General features: G+C 44.7%; 2 protein-coding genes across 3 annotated transcripts; one reads left to right on the top strand and one right to left on the bottom strand.

The window, feature by feature from the left end:
• The first annotated feature begins 17 nt into the window (after positions 1 to 17).
• ARPC5L (actin related protein 2/3 complex subunit 5 like) lies at positions 18 to 6,448 on the top strand. The gene is made up of 4 exons (XM_075112475.1): positions 18 to 240; positions 466 to 538; positions 890 to 1,066; positions 3,434 to 6,448. Exons 1-4 carry the CDS (start codon positions 101 to 103, stop codon positions 3,494 to 3,496), a joined length of 453 nt encoding a protein of 150 aa, XP_074968576.1. The 5' UTR covers positions 18 to 100; the 3' UTR covers positions 3,497 to 6,448.
• GOLGA1 (golgin A1) lies at positions 6,392 to 24,674 on the bottom strand. Of its 2 annotated transcripts, none has more exons than XM_075112457.1 (23): positions 24,524 to 24,674; positions 23,771 to 24,082; positions 22,172 to 22,262; positions 20,698 to 20,772; positions 20,111 to 20,208; positions 19,549 to 19,581; positions 18,757 to 18,885; positions 18,267 to 18,436; positions 17,767 to 17,878; positions 17,548 to 17,643; positions 17,201 to 17,326; positions 15,963 to 16,058; positions 15,416 to 15,511; positions 15,008 to 15,160; positions 14,693 to 14,788; positions 13,891 to 13,980; positions 12,556 to 12,658; positions 11,525 to 11,682; positions 10,895 to 11,050; positions 10,316 to 10,375; positions 9,316 to 9,486; positions 8,255 to 8,341; positions 6,392 to 7,402 (listed from the first exon to the last, which is right to left on the bottom strand). In XM_075112457.1, the coding sequence occupies exons 2-23, from the start codon at positions 23,903 to 23,905 to the stop codon at positions 7,322 to 7,324; spliced, it is 2,412 nt and encodes an 803-aa protein (XP_074968558.1). In that variant the 5' UTR covers positions 23,906 to 24,082; positions 24,524 to 24,674; the 3' UTR covers positions 6,392 to 7,321. The 2 variants fall into 2 exon arrangements, with proteins under 2 accessions (XP_074968558.1, XP_074968559.1); XM_075112458.1 differs by having other exon boundaries at positions 18,267 to 18,424.

Here is a 24,674-nt window from a genome sequence, read left to right as displayed (position 1 = left end):
CCGGTTCCGCGGGGCGGGGTTTCCGGGGCGGTGGTTCCGGTTCCGGGGCGGTGGTTCCGGCGCCGGTCCTGGGGGCGCGCGGCGGGCCCGGCGCGGCGGCATGGCGCGGAGCACCCTGTCCTCCCGCTTCCGCCGCCTCGACATCGACCAGTATGACGAGAACCGCTTCGTGGAGGAGCCCGAGGAGGCGGCGGCGGCCGAGCCCGACGCCGGCCCCGAGGTGGAGGCGCTGCTCAGGCAGTATCCTTTGGGGCCGGGCGGGCGGGACTGGGACCGGGACACCCCCCGCCGCCTCCCGCCTCGCCCGTGGCCGGACCTCGGTGGGACTCGCCAGGGCGGGCGGGCGGGGCGGTGGCGGGGCGGGGGGCGGCCCGTGGAGCCGCCGCGTTTTTAAAACCCCCGCACCCCGTCGGCGGCACTGGGGCCGCTACCGGAGCCGTTTGAGTCCTTGACCCCGCGCCGCAGAGGGGAGGCGCTGCGGGCCTTCCACGCCGCCCTGCGCGGCTCCCCGCCGGGCGCCCGGGGTGCGGCGGCCAAGGTGAGCGGGGCGGGAGGCTTGGCTCGGCGGGGTGGGGGGCTCGGCGGTGGGACACCGGGGGGCTTTGAAGCGCCACAGGGACCCCCCCGAGACGCGGCCACCCGGCGCCGGTGCCCAGCGACACGCCGTGTGTCCCGCGCAGGCGATCCCCTGGTGTTTGCCCCTTCCTTCCCCTCGCCCCCTTCCTTCCCCTCGCTCCTTGAAACCTGGTGTGGGAACACTCTCGCCCGCCTGGTGACAGAAACACGGCAGCCATCGGCGTCCTCTCAGCGCGCCGGGTCGAACGCAAGCGTTGGGGTCATCGCCAGCTTGGCCGCTTCTCACGTTATCCTCCTTTCCTTGTCTTTGCAGGAACAGGCTCAGGGAACCATGCTAAAAGTCCTCACCTCTTTTAAAAGCAGTGAAATAGAAGAAGCGGTGAATTCTTTAGACAGAAATGGCGTTGACTTGTTAATGAAGTACATTTATAAAGGATTTGAAAAGCCAACAGAAAATAGCAGTGCAATATTACTTCAGTGGCATGAAAAGGTATGTGTTTGGTGCTCTTGGCTCAGCTGTGCTCCGCAGGGTCCTTGTCAGTGCCTTCGCCAGAGCCCCCGCAAGAGAAGCCGGTGACAGCAGGGGGCTCGTCCCCGACAGCACAGTAACTGGCATTTCCTTCTACCTTTGGTCTCTTTGAGCTTGGACTTGTTAAGCCTTTGTCGGTACGTCAAAGCTTCCCCTTGGCCGGGGGGAGAGGTGAGGCTCGTGGCAGGCAGCGTCTACCGGAGGAAGCACCGCACTGCCTTCTGCATCTAACGAGGAGAAGGGGCCGGGAGGGAGATGTGGGTGGTTGGTGTGGCTGGGAGCGTTCCTTTGGAGCCGAGCATTCGGCCAAGGGGGGCTCAGGCTGGCTTAGGTCTGGCCGCTTTCATCGGCTGAGCGCTGCTACCCGCACACGCGCCACAGCTCAGCAACAACCTTCAGCAAAACTGTTTGCTTTGCACAGGAGAGGCTTTTGAGACCTCCAGAAAGATTCCACTGGGATCCGGAGGGGTCTTCTCACAATTCTGTGAGGCGACTGTTGCAGAGGGTAGGACGCACGGAACGTTCCCTCGCCATGCCGGGATGAGGGACGCGAAGCAGCTGCCCCAGGCAGGAACCCCAGGGACGTCTTCCCCAACCGCAGGGGTTTTAGCCGCAGCGTGGGCTGTCAGTGCTCCTCCCAGGAAAACTGATCGCTAGGAACGCTGCCGCTCCCTGCACCGCCCGCGCTGTGGCAGCTTTCACAAAGTCGGGTGTTTTCCTCTGACGCGTAAAGGCAGAACCTGCGTGGAGCGTGTCCAGCCATTAGCAGCTGTCACTGGCTCTGCAGAACCCTGACAGGGGAGGAGGACAGAGTTTCTCACTACAGCAAAGAACATGTTTCTGCTTGTTTTTTTTTTTCTTTTTTTTTTTCCCTGTTGTTCCCACTGGAGGCTGTTTTCGGGTAACCATGGGTGGGTGCTCCCGGCGTGCGGCGTTGCACAACACCACCCTGACTGGAAAGGTGACAGTGCAGAGCATGTAGGCACATGTAAAGCACCTCGTCCTCTTTGCTTTGAAAGGAATGAGGCAGGTCTGAAGTAGGCTGGGCAGGGTTTAAAGCCTTGCTTGCGTGCTGCTTTTTGGCACCACCGGTACGACGTGTGGCTTGCTCAGAGAGGAGTCAGCTGCTCGGTAGCAGTACCCATCTGCCCTCCCCGTGTGTGTCAGGTCTGGTAACTCGGGAGCGCTCACTCGAGTACAGCGCATGCAGGTCCTGCTCCGAGCGGGCGCTTCGCTCTCATGTTTCCTAACGAGAGCGAGGCGGCTCGTCGTTGTTCTCACTTCGTACGCTGCAGCACCCGCTGGGCTGTATCGGAACTATGCAAACACACCTCATTTCAAGCTGTCAGCTTTATTTTCTCATAATCACATCCATCATCTTCTAGACTTTAGAAGGATAAGTTATTTATGCTGAGGGATGCAAATGAAACTGAAGCGAGCCCTTCCTCCTTTCCCGTTGAGGGATATGGGAGGTGAAACACCACGTCGTCGATGACGTGCAACACGGGTATCCTTCTCTAGGTCCAAAGGATGGTTTGTTAGATTTTGGAGAATGTAATTTTCCCTCAGATTTAGTGGTACATGGGTTAGTAAATGACTGTATTTGGTTTTGTCTGCCCTTCAGTCCCTTGGCTCTTGCGTCATGGGGTACAGTTATAGAATCTTACTATAGCTGTACTGCTATAATTTCAGCCAAAGATCACTCTTGCCTGTATTTACAGAGGGGAAGTGAGCCACAAACTTCCCAAGATCCGCCCAAGCAAGGCTCCGAGTTCAGGTCTGAGCTCCCCCGTTAGCCTTTTACCTGCTGGCCCAAGAACACGCAGCAGAGAGGAGTCAGTGTGCGAACATAGGCCTTGCGGCCGCAGGAGGGTGAAGGCGCCAGCAGGGCAGAGGCACCAAGAGGTGGAACAACGCGAGGACGGTGTTTCCCGCTCCAGGGGTAGCAGCCAGCGCGGACAGTCGCGCTGTGGCCGGGGGCTGCGTGAGCGCGCTGGGACCCGCCCGCTTTGTACTGAGCGACCCCGCCAGCCGCGAGGCCACGCAGGAAACGTGATACAGTTTAGAACGTAAATGAAATTACTTTAGAAGTGTTTAATGCCTGCATGTACTAGAGAAAGCAAATAGATTTTCCCCAATTAACAGTTGTAAAGACTTGAGAGCAAAAAAGGGCGGAATGAGGCGGAAGAGCCCAAAGTGCCTGTGTGTGAGAAGTTTTTGGGGAAGCGCCATACACTTGTCTGACATTGAATGTGTAATTGTTTGTTCGTTTAAGATGGGTTTTGCATGTGACGCGGTGACTCTAACACCTCTCTCCCATCCCCACAGGCATTAGCAGTAGGTGGACTTGGGTCCATAGTAAGAGTTCTCACAGCAAGAAAGACTGTTTAAAGGACTATTAACTTGAACCAAGACGATGCTCAGTTTTGGACTCAGAAGGAAGGAATCAGCTGAGATGACACTGTTCCATCTTTATTAGAGATTGCGATCTGCTGAAACACTACCGCGACCTCCTCTGGGAATGCTTTCAACCCTGAAGGTGGGGGAAGAGTAAAGATATTCCTGCGTACTCCGACTATCAAACACAGGAGCCAAGACATTCTCCTGCTCCCTTTTTTGAAAGGCAGAGAGAAGGCACACTCCTGCCTCCTATTACTGTAAGCAAACCAGTATTTTTCAGATGCTGCTTTATCGAAGTGTGGTGATAAGGGATCCTGTGTGCGCTGCTTATTTCAGAGGTAGCTGTCCCCCTGGCAGGCGCAAGATCCTGACAGCTTAGGGGAGAAGCACGTGTTAGAATGGCCGCTTTGTACGTACAGTCGAAGGACTGCTTGGACTGGGGGGTTGGTTTCATTGTAAAGTGCCTGCTGCACCAGTAAAGTTCTTGGATCACATGAGTTAAGCAATTTATTTTTCGCTTAATAGTAAGTGTGACGCTTATTCAAAAGCAGGCCAGCGATATACCGGTTCTAAGCTAAGCGCCACCTTTGGATGCTCTTAACTCCCAACTATTTACAGAATTTGTCCTCAAACCCAACTATGCTGGCTCTGGGGCGAGACCAAGCTCACCTGTTCCAATTAAGGCTTCTAAGATGCACTAAATACAATGCCTAATCACCCGTGGTTTGATTTTTATATTATTGTCCATCCTAGAAAGTCTGAAAATGCTTCAGAACTCACTTGTGTATTAGAGCATCCTCACATTCTGAAGGTCTTAATAGCAAAATGATCTGCTTTCTTTGAATCAGCACGCACATGTTTTATCCTTGATTTGGCCACAGAGGCGGACACAACTCAAGCCCTTGCTGTCTCCACCACCAGGTACAGCACCCGCGGCAGGAGCGCTGGGGTGTACGGCGTCCCGCGGGGGCTCGGCTGGCAGCGCGCCGTGAGCCCGGCAGGGTCACCTGCCAGGAGGGAGCCTTCCTTCTGGCACAAACGAGCGTACTCCGAGCGAAGCGGCTGCTCAGGGAGGCCCCGCTCCATTCAGCCTTTGTTTTTATCAGCTGCCAGAAGCACAGCAGCAGCTGTCCCTGGTGAGAGACGAGTTCCGGAGGCAGGAGCACTCCGCCTCATTCCTGGCCTAACTCCCTATGAGAAATTCCGTGGCTGGCACAGCCATTCTTACCCTGGGCAGAGGGTGGTTTTGTTTCATGCTTTAAAATTCTGTTTTAAATAGCTATAGCATCCCAGTGGAGATAACCAGAACTATAAAGAGAAAGAAATCAAGATTAGGGTTTTGATCCAAAATGTATTGCACCACAAATTTCATAGTGTTTCATAATATAATCCATATTTACAGCATAGAAGGAAAGAAATCCAATGGCCATAGAAAGGATTATGTATACCACTGTTTTTATACAAGGGAAAGTGCATTAGCTTTTAAATATATGTATACACACCATTCTTGCTCTGATAGCTAAAGAAAATTCAACACTTAAGAACTAATTCTTACGGTAAGTTCATCCTGGGATCTTAAACTGAAGTTGTGTCATTGAATACATGAGCTAAGATTTTATGTTGTCACTCTTTATTCTAGGCTGCCTGTACTGCCTTTCTTGCTGTTCAGCAGTAACCTTTCAAGCCAGGATCAACATAAACCAATTAGTTGTTCAGGCTTTGGCGTGAGTCGGGGAATCCTGTCCCCTGGTCTCGGGTCCCACAGAAACAGGCCAGGGCAAAGGGATCTTCTACAGAAAAAGACCTTTTAGAATAAAGTCTTCCCAGAACCAACGGAGTTTATCCTGCTCCTGCTTTGTTTCAGCACAGAAGCAATTGATATAAACCCACTGTTTGTCTGTTTTCGTGTAAGAGTTGTACTCTACCGCTGAACCTCACCGTGCTATGGGTACGTGCCACGGATCAGGTTACTGAAGACTGCGTTTGGACAAGCTTTAGTGTATGAAAAATTCCTGTTGGTTTTCTTAACTTTAAATGAATACAACTTGGCTCTTAACTGAGGAGTGGCACTTGTGCCAAGGTAATAGCTACTGTGGGTACCTGCCTCTGGGAGTTGGCTGATTGACAACAGCTGGGGAGGCCAGCCAGGGTGTAGATCTGCAGCGCATTTACCGCTCCGGTACCTGACCTCACGTGGACGGATACCTCCGTCTCTACCGCAGCACGAGTGCGCGTGGAAGCAGGGAGCAGCTTGTGTGCTGTAACTCCTAGTGCGCTGCATCTCGACTGCCACCACCAAGGTCATTCAGGCCCGTTAGCAAAGCACAGCTGAAAACCTGAACAGTGGCTCTATCTCCACTAAAGGACAGGTTGAGTTTTCTTGAATATATTTAATAATAGTATTGTAAGTAACAAAAACCTCATCGTAAGAGAATTACCAGAATTGCAGCCTGCTCATCGAATGCCGTACATATGCAGTTTTTTTTGAAAATGTGTCTCATTTTTTAGAAGCCCAGCTTAGCTGCTGCTTCCTATTTTCATCTAGATTTCACACTGGTGTTAACAACTATGGGCAAAATTGTGCTTCCGCTCTGTGAGGCAAGTGCCACGTTGGTCGCCTTTTCTTAAGGGGGAAGGAAAGCAAACTGCTGGAACCACGACTTAGTCATTAAGAGTTGAATTTTGCCCTCAAAACCAAAAAGCTCACGAGCAGCGTTTCTTTTACCGTGTAGTTAGGACACAGTTAACAGCCCACTACAGGTTCAGAACAGTTTTTAAGCATCAGTATTTGAAGTACAGAAAACCACAACCAAAGAGGCAGATACTGGTTATGAAGATTTGTTGCTAGCAGGCTTGGAAGAAAAAAATAAAAATCAGTGTGTTTAGTACCAATATTCTTCATCCTTTGTCACTAGGGTGGTTTTTTTAAATTTTTTTTTTTTTTTTTTTTTAAATAAAAGGTCTTCTCATGGGCATTCTCAATACCTGGAATTCAGATTTAAAAATTTAAAATGGTTTACTACCCCTTCTTCCCAACGCTAACAACCTATAGTACAGGCTAACAGATTAGTTTTAAAGGCGACTGAGTATTAGGTACTATAATTAAGACCATTTTAAATATTATTTTTCTTTAAGAAAAGTAAAATCAGACAACTCTAAAGTTGTGCCCTCAACTTAAATAATCATCATCAACATGCAGCCTTCAGGACTGCAGGCCAGGATATACGCACCTTAAATTACACAGTGATATGAAAAAATGCAACTATTAGTTATGTCAGTATAACAAGGCAAGGCAGATTTCTTTTTTGGTTAAAGCTCCCGCTCCTGTCTTTTGAAAGGCGTTTCAAACTGTCACCAAATCAATGCAGTACTGCCAACATTTTTTGTTTCATTGCTTGCTTTCCATGGCGAGACAAGGAAGCTTTACTGTGCCTAGAGTTGCTCAACTCTAGCCCTCCGTAACAGCAGCTGGGATCACCATCGTAACAGCCGCGCGCGTTAGAAGCTTGAACTGCCAGCACCAGTGTTAGTGAGGTCACCGATACCCTTTGGTGCCAAGAAAACAAGCCCGATGAGCGCAAGGAGCTGACTTCCATTAAGAGACCATCAAGGCAATGGTCCCAAATCCAACCCAGAGGTGTTTCAGTTTGTAGTGAAAATTTCTCCTTGCACGGTATTAGTTTTGTAAACAGTGTCAGAAGTTCTTGTACAAAATACTGCAATGACAGTGATTAAGGACACACCTGAATTAGTGTGTCCAGCGTTCTTTTCACAGAAAAAAGTGGCTAGATGCTGACTGCCCATTTTCAGGTTCCCTTAAGGCCACAGCGTCCTTGGGCTTGAGATAGACGGCCGGATACTGCCTTTAGGAGATGGCTTTGACCCAAACCATGACATCTAGGACAGGAAAGCACAATAAACGTTATGCTAGGTTCACACTTTTAAGAAGCTGAAGATTTGAAAAAGAAAGAATATGTAACATAGGCATCTCCCCATCGCTTGGTGGAAATAACTACTTATAAAATGGAATGCTGCAGACTTCACACTGATAGTTTCACACAATCAAATCTGGAAGAAACAGCATCCATTTTCCACAAGTGAAGATGACTGAAGGTTACACTTACTGACTGAAGGTTCTTTCAAAATAATTACACATATACAGCCATTTAAACACAGTACCTTTACTCAATCTAGTATTAAACTGTTCCCTGAACAGGATGGCAAGGAAACCTCCCTCAGCTGCAATCGTACGTAGACTTAACACGTCCAGCTTAGCAAGCGGGCAGAGCAGGACACGAAGGAACCGAGGCAGCACTCATTTATGAACACTCACTAATAACCACAGAGCCAGGGACACGCAGGAGATCTCATTTTATGCAATGGAAAGGAGAAACAGATCTACGTGTCTAAGCCCAATGCTGAAACGACAAACCAAGAACTCTGCTTCCTGCTTTTAAACATTTGACTGCACGCTAGCAAGGAGCCTCTAGCTTCCCTCCACGGACCGAGTCTGCTGGGCAAACTCTGCTGTTACTCTCTGAAGCACTGGGGAGTTGCTATTTCCCCCACTGAAACGGACAATTTCCAACATGTACGTACGTGATTCGCTAACATTTTAATAACACATTACATTTATTATTGTAACTAACGTTTGGAAAAGGTACTTTTTATCATCTCCCAGCATCTAAGAATTTTCATTCTGTCTGCTGGGAGTCCCGTTAGAGACTACAAGTGGGGCAGAACCCTTACCTTGTACTCCAAAGTTTCTTTAAGCATGTTTTCTTCCTCTTGAGAAAAATTCAGTAACACAGATACAGCTTTAATTAGATGGAATGCCTGAAAGAAACCACGGTATTTCGTTACTTAGGATGCTCTCAGGCTCTGCCGTCTGGACTATGGTACAGCACAGCTTTTCTGTAGGTTTGCCCACAGACTTTCTAGTCAGAGCTGCAAAGAGCAGACCAGCAGCCTTCCGTTACCCCCAGTTCCAATAGACCAGGATGGCCTGTATCTTATTTCTTCTGTGTCTCCTGGCTTTCTGTTCTATAACAATGGTTTGCATATTTCGGGGAAAGAAGACAATCAGGGAGCCTCGTTAGTTCGAGAAGAGAGGAAAAGCTTGCCTCCTGTAGTGTCCTAGTTTTCTTCAGCTTTGAAAAGTTGATCGAACCAGTATGTAGGCCGGGAAGAATCATGCCGGTTTAAATATACACTTAAGTACATTAACTCTATAGTACTGATATTCTAAATGGGAAATACCGAGCAGAGTTAGAGAGAGTCAAGCGCTCAGGATACCGTGGAGTCGCACAATCATTTCTTGATCTTACCCACTAACTGGCAATTAAGCCAAGCGTATTGTTGGCATGACTTTTACCTTCAGCATCTTTGACGCCTTGCAGAGAATGCAAAGGAGCTCCAAGGAATTATCCCTTACAGACCAACAGCAAGTTGTTTATATCCTTTTCTTTGTTTTTTTTGTTGTTGTTGTTGTTGTCTGTCTTAAATGTACAACCACCCTAATTGCATACTCCATGTGCTTTTAGAGTAGTGCAGAGGGAATGTCATGTAGCTTCAGATCTTTAACTTCCAGACATAACAACCTCTTAAAATTTCACATTTCCCTTTCATTTAGTTCATAATAATCTGTACTTCCACACATACCGTTAGCTATTTTGCTTCATTGTGCTCAGTCAACAACATTAAAACTGTAAAAGTACAGAACTCGCATAGAAGTGTCCTTAGCAGGTAACAGGTGGCAGTTTTCTAGAGAAAGACAGACTTCAAAAGAGAAGGTAAGCGTACATCTTTACCTCAGATTCCCGGCAGGACATGAATTTTAGTACAACGTGTTTAAGGTATTCAAAGTTTATCTCCCTTGAGTCATTTAAATCGGAGTTGTTTGTGACAGTCACAGAAGCATTAGGCACTTCAGAGTTTGCTTTTTCACGTACTTCAGGTACCTCACTGTCAGGCCTTATTTTCTAAAAAAAAAAAAGAAAAAGAGAACTACATTGCAGACACTGGGAGACGATCTGGGTCCAAGACATCTAACACAGAGGGCTTGTATCCACAAGGTGGGTACAACCCAGGCATCAACAGGACAAGCTTCCCATCCTTCATGGGATCACAGCAGAGAAGTGTCTTCACCCCTCCCTGGACTCTAGGAGAGAAGCTGGTTGCTGTTAGCATTACATGTACGTTACCCAAACCAGCATGGAACTGGCTCCTTGGTAGGAACTGTCACCTGATAATTTTATTTTATCACTAACCTGCTCCGTGCCTTTCAAAGGTGGGCTTTCTCCAAAACAATTTTCAAGCTCAGAACAAAAACAACATCAGAATATTTTTAAAAAAAAATTAACAGAGCTTTTAAATAGAAGAATTTTTTTCTTGGAGAGGAAAACTATGATAAGAGGGATTAAAGGGGAGCTTACCCAGGGGCAGATATCACTCCCATGGTAAAACTTAGCTGAATGGCAGCTCAGCAGCGATCAAACCTCAGTTACTCACTCTACAGAAGCGCGTTAAATGCCCAAGATTACCAAACACAGGTCTTCTGTAGCTAAAATTCTCTGTTGCAAGAGCCGAGTGGTAATGGCTACCTGGCACACCACCCATTCAATAAATGATCGAGGATAATGTGCTTCCTTAATTTAAGGGCTCACCGGTCTCCCTGCAAACACAAGGAAACTGCAGGCATCCCTAGTAAAAAAAACTATGCTCCAGCTAGCAGTCAAGCTTTTGGAATTAGTAGTGCAAGTAACTGTCACTAAGTGCCAGTGTTCAGTCTCGAACAAACGCAACCCTTACCAACTCTTTCTGGAGAGTTTTCTTGAGTTCTGTCATTCTTTGCTGTAGCTGCTTTATCATCTGTAAGCAGAGCAATGGACAGCATTAATACAGTATTCACTGTCAGGACACATTTTGACTCGCAGATATCTGAAAAAACCCATGACAAACAAGTGTAACGATTGAAGCGATCATTAAACAACGTTGGCAGCTTTGAAGAAGCAACCTCAATGTCTTGCCTTTCCAGCTGCACACATTAGCAGGCATGTGACGGGATACTTGGGCTCTCATGTGAAAACACAGTGGAAGTGAACTGAATTCACACAAAAGGGCTCTGCAGGAAAGCTGTAAACAGTATCATGTGGTGCTTCGTTCCTCTAAAACAGGTAAGGATTCCTGGTGGCAGTCTTTATCCACTGTTGCTAGATCCTTGTACAATCCAAAAGAGGAAAAAAATTTGCTCACAGAATATTGGATTCAAATTGGATCTTGTATTTTGGTAAGCCTGACCTTCTAAGGCTGCAGCACAGGCAGCACCAATTATTAGGCTTCCTAATTGAAAGGGGAAAGACTAACAGCTGTTTTGCTGTTTCAGTTCACCTTGTTTTTCTCAGCAATTTGCTGTTCCAGCTCTCTGTTATCCTTCTGAAGTTGAATGATGTCGGCAGCTGCTACCTCTCCATTCTGTTCCACCACACGGTTGGAATGTAAATGCTTGTTGTTCAAGGCTCTCGATGATTCCTCTAGTTCTGAAACCTATAAAAACAAAGAGTGAATTGCAGAGACATCATGACATCTGCAGCCCACGAACACTCCACAGGGAGAATGCTAGAGTTTTTTTTGATGCAGAGTAGCGGTGGTTGCTTTTTTAAACCAGAACGCATTAGTGGCAATCTAGTTGGCTACATCTCTCACTGACCTGCCTATGGCTTTTGGGTCTCTGTCTCATTGCTTTCATAATGGTGCTCTCAAGACATTTTATGAGTCAAATAAAATAAAGGGTTGTCTTTCATAAACCAGTCACAGATCTGACAGGACAGAGCTTTCTTTAGGAAGACAGGGAACAACAAATAATGGTGGTCTACGCTGCTGGTGTTTCAGGTCGTGAGCAAGTCGCCCGAGTGAACAGCTCCAAGCATGTATCACCAGGCATGACAGAACTGGTGTCTCTTGCACACCTGCTTATTTTCCTGAGAAGTCTGAACAGATCAGATTTGCAACTGCACTCACATTTTTCTCATGTTCTCTGGCCAACAGGCACTCCTGAATCTGTAACTTCAGTTCATCGATTTCCTTTCTTGCCGTTTCTTCTTTCTCCACTGCTCGGTTATTACTTGCTTCTATGTCAGATTGCAGCTGATGCATTTGCAGCAAGACAGCTTCATGATCTGAGAAAGGAGAGACCTGCTTAGTATCAGCCTACTGAATCAAACAGGAGTTTCTGATTATTTTTCTTAAACAAAGCAAGTTACAGTGACAGTAAATTGTAACCTTTTTGCCTTGCTCTGTCATACAGACAGAGACAATGGAATTTAAGCCACCCAAGCTCACATTAATGTTTTTTTCCTCCGGAGCACCCTAACTGTCTGAAAGTCAGAGTGACTTTAAATATCAATTATAATTATCAATTACTCCTGCTCTAAAAGACTGCCATCAAAAGCCTGCCTGACTTGTGCTGTGACCGCACAGGAACGGCTGGGGCTGAGCTGCGAGCACAGAGGACTAGCTGGCACAGATGGCTACCACACATGGCGCCCCAACGGAACGGTGCATCAAGAGGCTACAGCTTCGTTCTGTTTCTCAATATTGGCATCACACAAGAGAAACACGGTGGGGTTAGCAACTGAATGGAGGCGACTGCATTTCCTTTGTTAGTATGACTGTGGAGTATCGGTTTGAAGCTGCGTTTTAAGAATGTAAATAGTCTTTCAAGTGCAGTTTTTAAAGTGGTGCGATGAAGTAGCAGGTTTTGATCTGTACCATTCATTGCGTGTTTTGTGCAAAATAATCATTTACAAGTACAGCAAGATTTGTTATTCTGAGCTGTATGAACATAAGACTTTGATTTTAAAAAAGTGGGTTTGTTTCTAAGGACTCCATTGAGAGACTGTCCAATTGTTACTGAAGAATACAAGGGTTTAAAAGTTCTAATAGATTAAATATGGAAATCTAGAATTATTCAAATCTATCAGGCAAGCCCAAAACTAGAGACTGTACTTAGATAAAGCTGACTGGGATACAGTAGACTTGTTTGGTCTAACCTTGACTGAGTTGGTTTAGTTCTTCCTTCTGTTTTAGCAGCATACCACATTTTTCATCAATCAGCTGGTCCTTTTCCTTTATTAAGGAAGCCAGATGCGAAACCTTCAAAGCAGACAAAGTCATTAAAGATATAAAACCAGAAGAGGGCACTGAAAGATTTCAACATACCTCAGAGGTTCAGAAATTTATTTTTTTTTTTTTGTGGGCAGGACTGGAGAAGAATTCTTGTATCAGTGCCAAAGGCAGTGGCTGTATCTACAACTGGCAGGGACTGCCCGAGCTCTGTGCTAGGCAATACAACATCTTGAAAAAGTGGTTTGTGCAGCATTAGTGTTACAGGTAATACAGTGTGGGTGTCTGTGATCTATCCAGAGACTCACAGAAGGCGTCACCTCTACAATGCTGACCTTATTAAAACGCACTGAAGTCAATGTGCTGTAAGACCTAACCACGCTTCATTTCTGATAAACTTTGTGCTATGGTTACAGATTGCCTCAGAACCAGCAGGTGGCAGCTGCGAAACAGCCGCTGAGCAAAACCAGAGATCGCCTTATACCCCTTTTACACACAGCTGGACTGAGCAAGCACAGATCTACAGCAGTTCCAGAAGAATAAAGAAACCAAAAGATGGGACTAAATTCAGTCAAACTTGCTCAGCTGGCAGTTCCCAGCTTAAGCAAGCACAAGATCACATTATCCACCATGACCATTTTTAATGAAAGAAGAGTAAAACAAGACCACCTAGAATTTACGTGTGGTTACTGGATACAACCTCCTCCTGCGAGGAAATTTACTATTTTAGAACTGCTGTGCTTCAGAGGGACAAAGATGTGATATAACCACTGAAAGAAACAGCAGAATGAATAGGTTTCTTTAAAACAAACTGCCCAGTAGTCAATGGCTCAGGACAGCTGGCCCCCGGGACTATGCCCACCACTGTACAGACTTCCAGGGCTCTGAAATATCAGGCACCTTCATTCTGAGCAAACTTATTCACTTGCTACTGCCTGGTCTTCACCTTAGCTGTTCACACTGAACTGCCACAACTTGCTCTTGAGCCTACAGACTTACAAATATCCTCAACTTTGCAGTCAGCAACATTTTACATTTTTCCACTGGAAAAACTCACCGAAGTTGATCACATTTTTTTGCAGGTTTTTACACAGACACCCTTAAGCTTCAAATTTACTGAGGCAACCACTGCTGTCCTGCATGCTGAGGATATGATTCTAATTAATGTTCCTGACTTTTATGATAATAAGGTCCAAATCTAGTCTAGTCTGAGCACGGTGGGGAGCATGCAAACACATTTGAGATTGTCGGTATTAACCAACCTGCTGTTGCAACTCCTCTCTTTGTTTTCGTGTTTCTTCCAATGCTTTGGCAATTTCCACGCTGACAGTTTCTCTGCTGCTCAATTCATTCTGCAAACCAAAAGTAATTCAGAGGATACTCGAGGCAACTGAAGTTGTCAGTCTCTCATCTTTGAACTCAAATCCATTAGCAGCTAGAATTTACGGGTGTTCTAACACACGATTTACGCTTCCACATAAGAATTACCGTTTTGTTTCAGTGCATTGCTGCTATCTGCACATTTAAGAGCAACACAGAAGCCAAACAGATCTTTTAGCAAAAGCCTCTATTACAAAGTAGCAGCTCCTTCCTACAACTGATCTTTATTCCAATTGCGCACCCAAGAGTAGCTACAGAAAAAACTTTCAACAATCTAAAGTTACAGTCAAAAGACTGAGCATAAGCTGTAAATACCTGACCAACTCAAGTCTTTAACTTTTCTTTTGAATGCTATAAATGGAACTCGATGTTGAACTATTTATTCTGTATTCATTACTGCTAACAGGATTTAAAAGCTCTTCATGCCTGACAATATGGGAACGTATTATTTCTGCCCGATTTAGGCAGATCCAAGCATTCTGTTTCAGAAGAGGATCAGCCATTTGTAATGCTCCTCGAATGCATTTCTCCTGAGTATCAAAAGATGACTTACAGCTGTATGTGCATGCAACCTGAATGTAACGAGGCTCCAAGTGCTGAGAATGTAATACACTTTGCGATTAACTGTTTCTCAAAAATTCAGCTCTGTATTTAACCAATGTTACTAACCAATTAAGCCCTTACCTGTAGCCTGTTCAATTCAGACTTTTGTTTTTTTAAAGAACTCTCATACTCTTCTCTGCTTCCATTAAGATTTTCATTTTCCTTTTCCAACTGGCTCTGTAAAATAAACCTTGCTTAAATACCAAGCACAAGTATTCTAATGCTTCGTTTAAACAATTAAATGCATCAAATGCTTTGTTCATATTTTATTTCTCAAGGTATGAGATCTCCTATTACAAAGCTAAGAGCACTGAGTAAGAACATCCAGACAACATGCAAGGTCTTCAAGCCCTGTTAGGACACTCACATGGCCCACTGAACAGTTTCTGTACTTACGATCTTGTGCTGAGCAGCTGTTTTATCAAATTCCCAAGCTGTTTCAAGAGCAGCAATTTGAGACTCCAGCCCAGTAACTTTCTCATCATACTGCTGTTTCTCACTTAAAATCTGTTGCTGTAGTTTACTTCTTTCATCCTCTAGATCAGTTTGCTTAAGAGAAAGAATGCTATGTTAATAACATTTTGAAGCTCTGACAAGAATCAGTCATCATTCCGTGTGACACACACTGAAAATGAAGCAACAGTACTCCTTCGGCAGCAGTGTCATGTACTCACGTAACAGAAATAGTTTAAGAGACAGAAAGAAAATGTTTGAGTAACAGACAAACACAGAGGAATAAGTCTCTCTGGGGATGCTGAAGGCTGATTTGCTACTGGTCAGCAAAACATCATGCAGCATACTCACCAGCTTCTGGATCCTCAGATCCTGGTCAGCAGCTGCTTCTTTGCTCTTTTTCAATGCTTCTGTTGCAATCTGTAGTTTTTGTTCCAGTTCTTTATTCTAAAATACAACCATACATTGAATTCCTTATCCATTGGCATCTATGTTACTAGAAAAGATGTACGAAATGTGGGATGACCCAGTAGCGGAAGGTAAACATTAAAACCACGAAACCACGCAGTTCAGAGGGAGTGCCTACTTGACACATGCTGCTTTTAAACACTCTTCACCACACCACTACCGCCCAGCAATGCTTGCGCTTCAGCCATTTGTTTCTTAGAACAGAGAAGATATGCATGAAATCTCTAACTTCATAACCTCTAGGCCCTTCTCCGCCACTGAAGGTGGGGAGATGACCAGAGACATTGATCAAACTCTCTTTTCAAAGCTACGTGTGACGCTGTGGTCTCACCTTTGGCTGAGGGCACAAGTGCAGTGAGGAGGGGAGGCACAGGGCATAAGGATGCTGGAAACAGTGGGAATTTGCAGGGCGGGGCAGGAACCAACTTACCTGTGTTTCCAAACAGCTCACGGTATCCGTGTGATGTGTTCTGTCTGTCAGTAGCTGCTGCCTGGTTTCACCCAGTTTCTGCTCAAGAGTAGCTTTCTGAAGATTACAATGAGATGAAGAACAGACGGAAGGATGGACAAAGAGATAAGGTTTTTTTAATTAAGATTTTCCTTTTTCTTTCATTAATAAGGTCAAACTAAAGCGTAACAGTTATTTTGATGTGCCATACAGCTTTGCTCTTGGGAACTAGCAACTTTGATGCTACTGCCTCTGCAGATCATGTTGCCCTGAGGATGAGATCATTAGTTAAGAATTGGAATTTCATTGGCATCCTGTCATGATCCAGACGTAAATTCTAATCAGCAGCCAGGTCATAATTTTCTAACCCAGGCCAAGTTTAAGGGATTAAAAAAAAATTTTGAAGGCTTAATTTCTCCTGCATCACAGCAAATACACCAACAACGAAGGTAAAACTTGGTAGTTATGGTATTTACTTTACAAAATGCTTTACTACCTCTACATGGACTTCCAACTGGCTTCAGTTTTACTAAGCCAAGTTCTTTTATCATAGCAACATCAAGCTGATGTGTCTTGTAGGCAAGCCTGACCAAGGAAAAGCACACCTCCCCTGGTCTTCCCAGGACCCAGGTGGGGAACCATTGCTCCAAGCTGATTCTGAATATGAGCACCAGTGCTCGAGAAAGAGATCAAGAAGTAAAGAGAAAGGGCAGTGACCAAAGCAAAGTTCTTTGCTTGTAGCTGTTTCTTAACACTCCTGAGGCTCAAGCTTCCAACGTACAACATTCTGTTTGTACACCTACGAGCAAAACCAGTTCCCCTCCCTGTCCCAATGCTTTGTAAGTCATGACAACAGAAGACAAAGAACAAGGAAAAGCGTGCACTGCTCTCTGTAAGGATTAACCAATACAACTCTAGTTGTTCTGCCTCCTGTGGGCATGTTAAAAAGCTGCTCTTTTGCTTCTAAGCAGCCAGGTGCATTGCTTAAACAGCCAATGCAGACAGACCAGTAGAGACACCTGTGCAGTACCGACATAAACAGGCTCAGTGCAGTCACCCACAGTCTGTCCAGCAGACAGTGTGCCAATACAACCCGAAGGGGCAAATGTGCCTGCATTACATCATCATCATATATTCTTACCATGTGTGATAAGTAATGGATGTCCTAAAAAAATCTCACTCAGATTGCACTTTTAAGCAGTCTATAAATGTATCATTACCTCCTTGAGTAACTCCTGCACATGTTCATCCCCTGAAAGATTTCTTTCTAGCTTCTTTTCCAAGGAAGACACTTTTTCCTGCAGCTGTTCAGTAAGTTTATTTCTCTCAGCAAATTCAAGAGTCATCTGTGAGAACAAGAAATCACAGAATCTTTTTTGTAGCAAAGCTTTCATCTAATCCGTTGTGGCTTGACTTTAAAAAGCGCCATTAGAAAGAGAAAAGTTCTATTTGAAAAGACAGTATCATCCTAAAACGCCTTCTAGACACCAATTTCAAACTCACAGTGCATTACCCAAGTCAACACCTTTACACCGGCCAACAGCAGAAGCATCTGAAAACACTTAACCTTTTGCTTGTGTTGTTCATATTCCACCTTCAGAGATTCATGTTCCACCTGTAACATTTCCAGTCTCTTCTCATAACCAGAACCAGCAACTTGAGCCTAAAAAATTTGAGAAATTACTTGCTTTGAAATTTAGGTTTCCAAAAACACATAACTGATATCTAATCTAACTTCTGCAGACAAGGAGCTCTTTGAATCAAATCTCACTTAACTCAAACTTACATTTTGCAAGTCTACAGAAAGCTGCTGAATGACAGTTTGTAGCTCCTGTTCTCTTAACTTCAGAGCAGTGATCTTATTTTCTGCATTTGTCTCAGCTGTCATTAGTTCATCTCTTCACAGAAAGAGAATAAAAAAAAGTGACATACTGTTCCAGGAAAAAATAATCTTTAGCAGATAATTCTGCTGCTTATGAAAATGGACTAGGCAACATCAACAAGATTTTTCTTGCCCTAAAACCAGCCATGGCTTGATTACACATTTTCCCAAAAAGTGACAGTTAAGCATTCAAACTATGAAAAAAAGACGTCATAAAAAGCTTACAAAACCCTAAACGAATATTACTTTAATTGGCTTGAAAAGAAACACAAACTTGGCATTTACATCCACATGAGCAGACCAGAAGCTCACTACATATATAAACTCTTCCAGAAAGAGCTGGGGATGAAGTAGAAGTATAGGGGAAACGTATACACCGCTCCTCACGGACACCACATACGTACCTCTGCGCCTCAAGCTCCAGGAACTGCTGCTGCAACATTTGAAGATCTCTCCTTAGGCCTGATGACTCGTTGCTTTTATCCTGAAGCACTGCTTTAGTGTGGGTTAGCTCTCGAGTGCACGCCTCTAGCTCCTGCTCTGTTTTGCTCAGAGAATCTTCCTTTTTCAAAAGCTGAATATTAGAACGTTATCTTTGGCAATACAGATAACCTGGTAATACTGATAAAGTCTTCTCATTGTAATTTGCCTTTTTTATTAAGTTATGAACTGAATTAAATCAAATAATAACTCCCAGAAAAGTCACTGCTGAAATAAACTATGTAATATTGTACGCATGTACCTACTGTTAGGATTTTGACACTGACCAAGACTGTATATAAGCTTTCAGGCTAAAAAGAAAAATTTAAAAATCAATGCAGTGCTACCACTAACTTGGTATTCTAATGGAAATTTTAGGAAAGAGGAAAAAGAAAAGGTGTAAAATAATCTTACCATGTGTTTAACTTTGGCAATTTCCTGCTGCTGAAAGCCCTCCAGTTCATCGATTTCATCTCTTTTTTGAAAAAGGTTCAAACTCTGCTCCCTCATTTCTTGTAACTGTATTTCAAGCTTTTTTTTTTCCTGATAAACCAACAAAAACAAAAGGAATCCAAGAATATCTGTATACTCATTCCAAGTCAATGGGAGTTTAGTTAAACTCTCTGGGAAAGGAATCTTGTCTTGCAGCCGTAAGGCTGATAGTGCTACACGTAGAACTAGCAGCTCTTCCACATTCACGTTGCAGTAGGCAATGCGGAGTAAATTACCAAGCTTCAAAAATCTCAAAAAAAATCCATATTCATTACAACGCAGCCAACTATCACCCAACAGAACTCTTAAAAATGGACAGCAAACAGTAGCATGTTTAAGGTCTTCATAATCAGATGTACTTTAAAATAGACTAAACAGCTGGGACAACTACAAGACTGAAATCTTGTATTTAAAAAATCCCTACCAAATAGTTTCATTTATTTCACAAGACAGATGACCTACTGCAAGGCCTCAGACAAAGTCACTACCACCTCCTGCACCTCATCTGCCACCTCTGTAATAAACGAAACTATTATTCCACCTTACAGAAGTCCATCTTTCTCATCGTAACCCATCATTCTTTACTTCCCCACTGAATGAAGATGAAATGATAAAAAGGGCTGAACAGAGCTGAGCTGTAGGAAGCGTGCAGGCTGGTGTTTGCAAATACATACGCACAACCCCCCCATTCCCAAAATCCCAAAGGTTAATTACCTTTTCAACTTGACCCAGTTTTTCCATCCACTCCTGAACAAGAAAGAAAGCAGAGGGGGGAGGGGGAACAAAATAAACTTTTAGACTTTCAAGGACAGCAATTATCGTTAAAAGAGGAGAAGATTTTGTATTGTTAACAGAGATACTAAGTTGTGGTAATGATTAAAAAAATAATCAGCAAAAGAAAAGTAACAGCTAATGTTTTAATATGTAAAGGCTGAGGAATCACTTATGCTACCTGAATACATAAGCTTTACACAAATAAAATAAACTAAAAGCGTCAACAGGTCTCCTGCAATTGAATCTTACCAAGTGCAAGCTTAACCTTTTGTCAGAAATTGTTGTGGGCTCTTTTTAAAAAGAGCAGGAACAGTCAGCACAAGGACAACTCCTGCACCATTTCTGGCATTTTAACTTAATAATCCCTTCTTTCCTCAATGTTGGCACGATTAGCAAATGCAATGCAGAGCAACTCTTTTAATTAATGGCAACATCTGCTTAAAGCATCAAGGTCATGCACTCAAATCTCCACAGTCAGAAGTTGAGTTGTTCAAGCTGTTACCTGGTCCTTTTTTTCTAAGGCCAAAGCCATTCCTTCAGCCATCTTGGCTCGACTGGCCTGGTGAGCTTCGTTCTGCTCCTGAAACTTCTTCATGGAGGCTATCAACAGAGAACACCCAGATGTATTAAAAACTCATCTTTTAAAATCGCTTCTCAATTTTCTTTAAGTTATTTATAACTTTAAAGAGCTTCGTCTGCAAATAATAAGCCCCATCTTGACTCTAGCACTAACGCCGTGCCACCTACAACCTCACACTGCTCGCACGTTGGACAAACGCCAGAAATAACAGAAGACAGCAGTTCTGCTCCCCGCAGGATGATAACAAAGCTATAGGCTTCAGAAAAGCCTCTCCTGCACATAAGCCCCAAATTTGGCGAAAGGAGTATAAGAACAACTTTGCTCAACGGCCAACACGCTACTGCTACTTTTTATACTGTAATTAAAGCAAGAACTTACATTCTATTTCTTTGCAACCTAGAGGTGCACAGTTCAAAAGCAAAGATTAAAACATCTGTACACCAAACACGTTTCCTTCCAACCATAACAGTTTTCAGCTTAGAAATAAGAAAGGAAAAAGAAGTACGTACAATCCTGATGCTTTTCTAATGCATTTTCAAGCTTCTCTTTTATCTTCTGCAAATTTCGGATCTGATCAGCATAATCTTGTGTGAGGAGGCAGGAGCACAGACCGGGAATGAACAGACATTGGGGGAGGAAATTTAAGGTAAAAAAAGAAAAAGAAAGAAAAAAAAGAAAAAAGGATGAGTGGAAAATGACGATGATTTTCTCAACCAGAAAATCATTCCTGCCAAGGAAAACTTGGGCAACCACAACAATGAACACAAGCAAATAGTTCTGCACTGCCCCATGGGTAAATGGTTGGTACAAACAGGAGGCCCTGTCCTAGGCACGCTAGTTACGCTGAAGACAGCAGTACCAGAGAATGAAGGACTATCCCCACTTTCCACTTCGTTCAAGAACAGTGATTTATTTAACTCTGTTTAGGAACAGTCTCTCTCTTTGGAGGATGCGAGGATGGGGCAATTCACAGACACCGGCGTCCCTGTTCCATGCTGCTCGTCGTTCCAGTCACACAGTATTTCTGGCGCCGAGCTCTGACTGGTGCTCCCGCCCAGCTAACAAGCTCGCACTCTTACCGCTGCCAGGCCTACCGAGCAGAACTGACAAGGCAGGCAGACTTAAAAAACAAAACAAAACACACCTTGGAGAAGTTTATGTATAATGAGAAACAGGATTTACTCACTGATCGGGCTGCTCACACGAGTCTCTGATACCAAGAGCCTCCCTCTCTCGTACTAAGCCCCAACCAGCACTGCTAAGTGTACCTTACGCAAACAGGTGAATGCTTTGCCCTTTCAAATTGCAGTGGGAAATCACCTTTGAATCCAGTATTTTTCTTGAACAGAACAGGAGCCTGACAAGTCTCCTGAATAAATTAAAATAATCCGGAGCTGGCTGTAACCTCTCCTTATTTTCCTGGGCCTTCTATGAGCTTTGAGAAGCAGCGACATAACAGAGTTTAGCCTAGTCTCTGATCCGCTCCATACAACAGCGATGGAAAGCAGTGTCAGAGCAGAGCCCTTACTTTATAGAACAAGGTATTATCTTGGAAAGAAAAAAAGCCTCAAGACTGTTTTATGTTGAACCCATTGCTTTTTCTTCATTTCAAAGTTCACTTCTTTTAGGATAGGACTGTGTTACTGTCAACATCAGGAAGCCTAGATCCTAAGAGAAACAAACCATTACATACACAGAGCAAGTAAAGTAAAAGTGGGGACAGACATTATTTGAGGCATGGGGACAGAAAGCTATCCCAACTGTTCAAAAGAATCACATGTGTCATGAAATCAGCAGAAGAGTCAGTCATCTTTATAAAACACCAGTTACAGTGGGTGCTACCTAGATGACAACCAACAGGGCTGTTACAAATCAATTTTCAAAAAAGCCAAAACCCATGTACTCTTAATAAATTAAAACACTTAAGTTCAAAGGAAAATATTTTCTAAAGTAATAGGGTTTTATATGTATCCAGACACATACCGGATAGCTTGACCTCCAGTTTTCTTATTTGTTCATTTCTTCTGAACAACTGGGATGAGAGATCCTCTCTAGAGCTGCTTCCGTCAGAAGCCTTGGTAGAAAACCAACACTCTTGTAACTTACAAAATTTACAAAAAGTCATCCTGCCACATACTAACTCTATGATAATAAACACTATCCCACCTAGGAATAATGCTTCAGTTTTGCACATAAAGGGGAAAGCTGCACTAGCACAGCAGAACGTGTGAAAAATGCTGAAGAAAAACAGTACAGGCTTAAATCGTCAGCTGCACAATGCTGGCCTGCTCCATGAAATACCATGCTTTTAAGAGAAGCTATAGCTGAAAACTATTTGTTCAAACTGACCACTGAGGACGCGGCAAAACAGAACAGCTGCAGGGCTCTACAGTCCAGGTTTCAGGATGCGTCAAAGCCAAGCTCTTTTGGAAAACTAAGTAAGTGGAAAAGAAACAGTAACGCCTTTCACATGGGATAAGCTTGCTTAAGCACTAACGCAGCCGTCTCTCCATGCAATGCACTGCATAGCTGGCTTATGATTCTCCATGGTTATTTTTGCTTCATAAAAATCAATATTAAGAGCAGTTAAACAAATATTGCTGAAACAACTAATTCTTGGAGGTTTTCTGAAAGCCACTCAAGACTTCAGCTACCATCATTATCTGTTTTCTGTTCTGTAAACTCACAAGATGATAAATGAAATTTCTATGTGAGAATTTAAGTGCAAAAAAATCTCAGAAAAACACAAGACCAATACTGTTCCATCATAAAATGTATTTAATTATTGGGAGTTCCAGCTTTCTGCTTAACAGAACTGGAATTTCAGCTGAGCTTCAGAAAGAGTGAACTAAAATTCAAGCGGGTAAGTAACTTCTCCATTTTGCAGGGAGCAAAACAGAATCACAAAGCAACTTCTGCAATACAGTGGGTACTGTTGGCTCCAGCAGTGGCGTGACACTGTGTCTTAATCCGGGTTTTGAAAAATACAATAGCCATCAAGGGGCAGAGGTACCAGAGGTTTCGTTTAACCCATACGCTCCTGGAATTATACAGCTGGCTTAAACAACGCTTTATAATGAAGGAGAGTTTAAACCAGACATTGGAGGAACTACAATAGTTTTGAGTAGAGCAAAACTGAACACACGTTGCATAAACGATATGCTCGAGTGGGAAGAGCCCCAGGAAGCCAAGAGGTGAGCACAGGTCCACAGCAAGATCACCGCTAACCGGTGTCGAGTCTGCTTTCCTACTGCTTCAGTCATTTATTTTATAAATAGGTATCTCGCACGTTACTAGAACTTTATTCAATATTTTACATCTGTTTAACAACATTCTGTACTAAGATAGCTTTGTAACTCGTGTTTATATGGGGATATACACCTCCTAGTAACTACTATTGCTGACCTACAAATGTTTTCTCTTGGCATTTAAGTTTATTCAAGCTAATAATTAATTCTGCATTAAGGCATACAAAGACGCCGCAATACGTGTTCAACTCATATACTAGACTTAAACCAGTCTGTAAAGCCGTAACAAAAACGTCATAAGAGAAGCCAAAGTTCCAAGCAAGGTGTAACTTACAAAGTCATCTCCGGAGTCTGCTCCCACGGATGTAATCGACTCCTTACTGACAGACCTGGGTATCCTGGCAGCTCCTCCTGGTCTGGGAGCAATCGCTGCCTCTTCTGCTATCTTCTTCTTCAGTTTTGCAAACATTTTACTGCCCTACAGCACTGAAATAGCCAGGTACTTTGAAAAGCCACTACCCCCAATACGGTTAATATACTGACACTCTGTTTAAAGCTTCCAGATGCCAACATTTAATTTTGTGCTGCATCCACTCAGTTTTATTGCATTTCTAGTTCCATTAAAGCCTCCGTAGACTAACAGTACCTGCAAATTAAAGAGATATGGTTTGCACGCTAAAAATTTCTCCCGGCATTAAACATTAAGAGATAACTAAGTGCCTTTTAATATCACACCTGTTAGAATACGCTAAAAAGAGTCACTCGAGCAAACTAAAACCCCAAACCCAAGCGACCGCAAGCCGTGACAGCGCTCGGTGGCACGGCTGGTCCCGCCGGGGCGGGCAGGAGCCGGCGGCCGTTGCGGGAGCGGTGGGCGGCCCGGCCCCCGCCTCAAGGGCGAGGGAAGCTCGGGGCTGCCCGTCCCCCTCCTCCCCCGCCAGACCGGGCCCCGCCAGGCCGGTCCGCGGCGGCGGCTGCCCTGCTCTGAGGCAGCCGGGGGACCCGCCGCCGCCGCCGCCGCCGCCGCTTACCCGCAGCCCGCGGCCCCGCTACCCCCCGGTTCCCCGGCCCCGCCACCGCCCCTCACCGCCCATGGCCTGGCCTCGCCGCCGGGACCCCGGGGCCGCCGCCGCTTCCCCCGGCGACGCTGACCCGGAAGCGCGGCGCGGCCCGGAAGCAGCGCGGGCCGGTGCGCAGGCGCGGTGGGGACACACTCCCCTTTCCCCCCCACCGCACGC

The sequence above is a fragment of the Phalacrocorax aristotelis genome, chromosome 17 (assembly GCF_949628215.1).
Source record: "Phalacrocorax aristotelis chromosome 17, bGulAri2.1, whole genome shotgun sequence".
NCBI lineage: Eukaryota > Metazoa > Chordata > Aves > Suliformes > Phalacrocoracidae > Phalacrocorax > Phalacrocorax aristotelis.
The sequence above is the reverse complement of the archived record's forward strand: the minus strand, read 5'-3'. Positions and strand labels throughout refer to the sequence as shown.

Bases quoted from the DNA above. Each gene is read 5' to 3' on its own strand.
- ARPC5L (XM_075112475.1), top strand. From the start codon at position 101: ATGGCGCGGAGCACCCTGTCCTCCCGCTTCCGCCGCCTCGACATCGAC. The intron at 241-465 runs GTATCCTTTGGG...CCCGCGCCGCAG, and splicing joins GTGGAGGCGCTGCTCAGGCA to AGGGGAGGCGCTGCGGGCCT. The intron at 1,067-3,433 runs GTATGTGTTTGG...CCATCCCCACAG, and splicing joins TACTTCAGTGGCATGAAAAG to GCATTAGCAGTAGGTGGACT.
- GOLGA1 (XM_075112457.1), bottom strand. From the start codon at position 23,905: ATGTTTGCAAAACTGAAGAAGAAGATAGCAGAAGAGGCAGCGATTGCT. The intron at 22,263-23,770 runs GTAAGTTACACC...TTTTCTACCAAG, and splicing joins CAGACTCCGGAGATGACTTT to GCTTCTGACGGAAGCAGCTC. The intron at 17,879-18,266 runs GTACGTATGTGG...CTTTCTGTGAAG, and splicing joins CTGGAGCTTGAGGCGCAGAG to AGATGAACTAATGACAGCTG.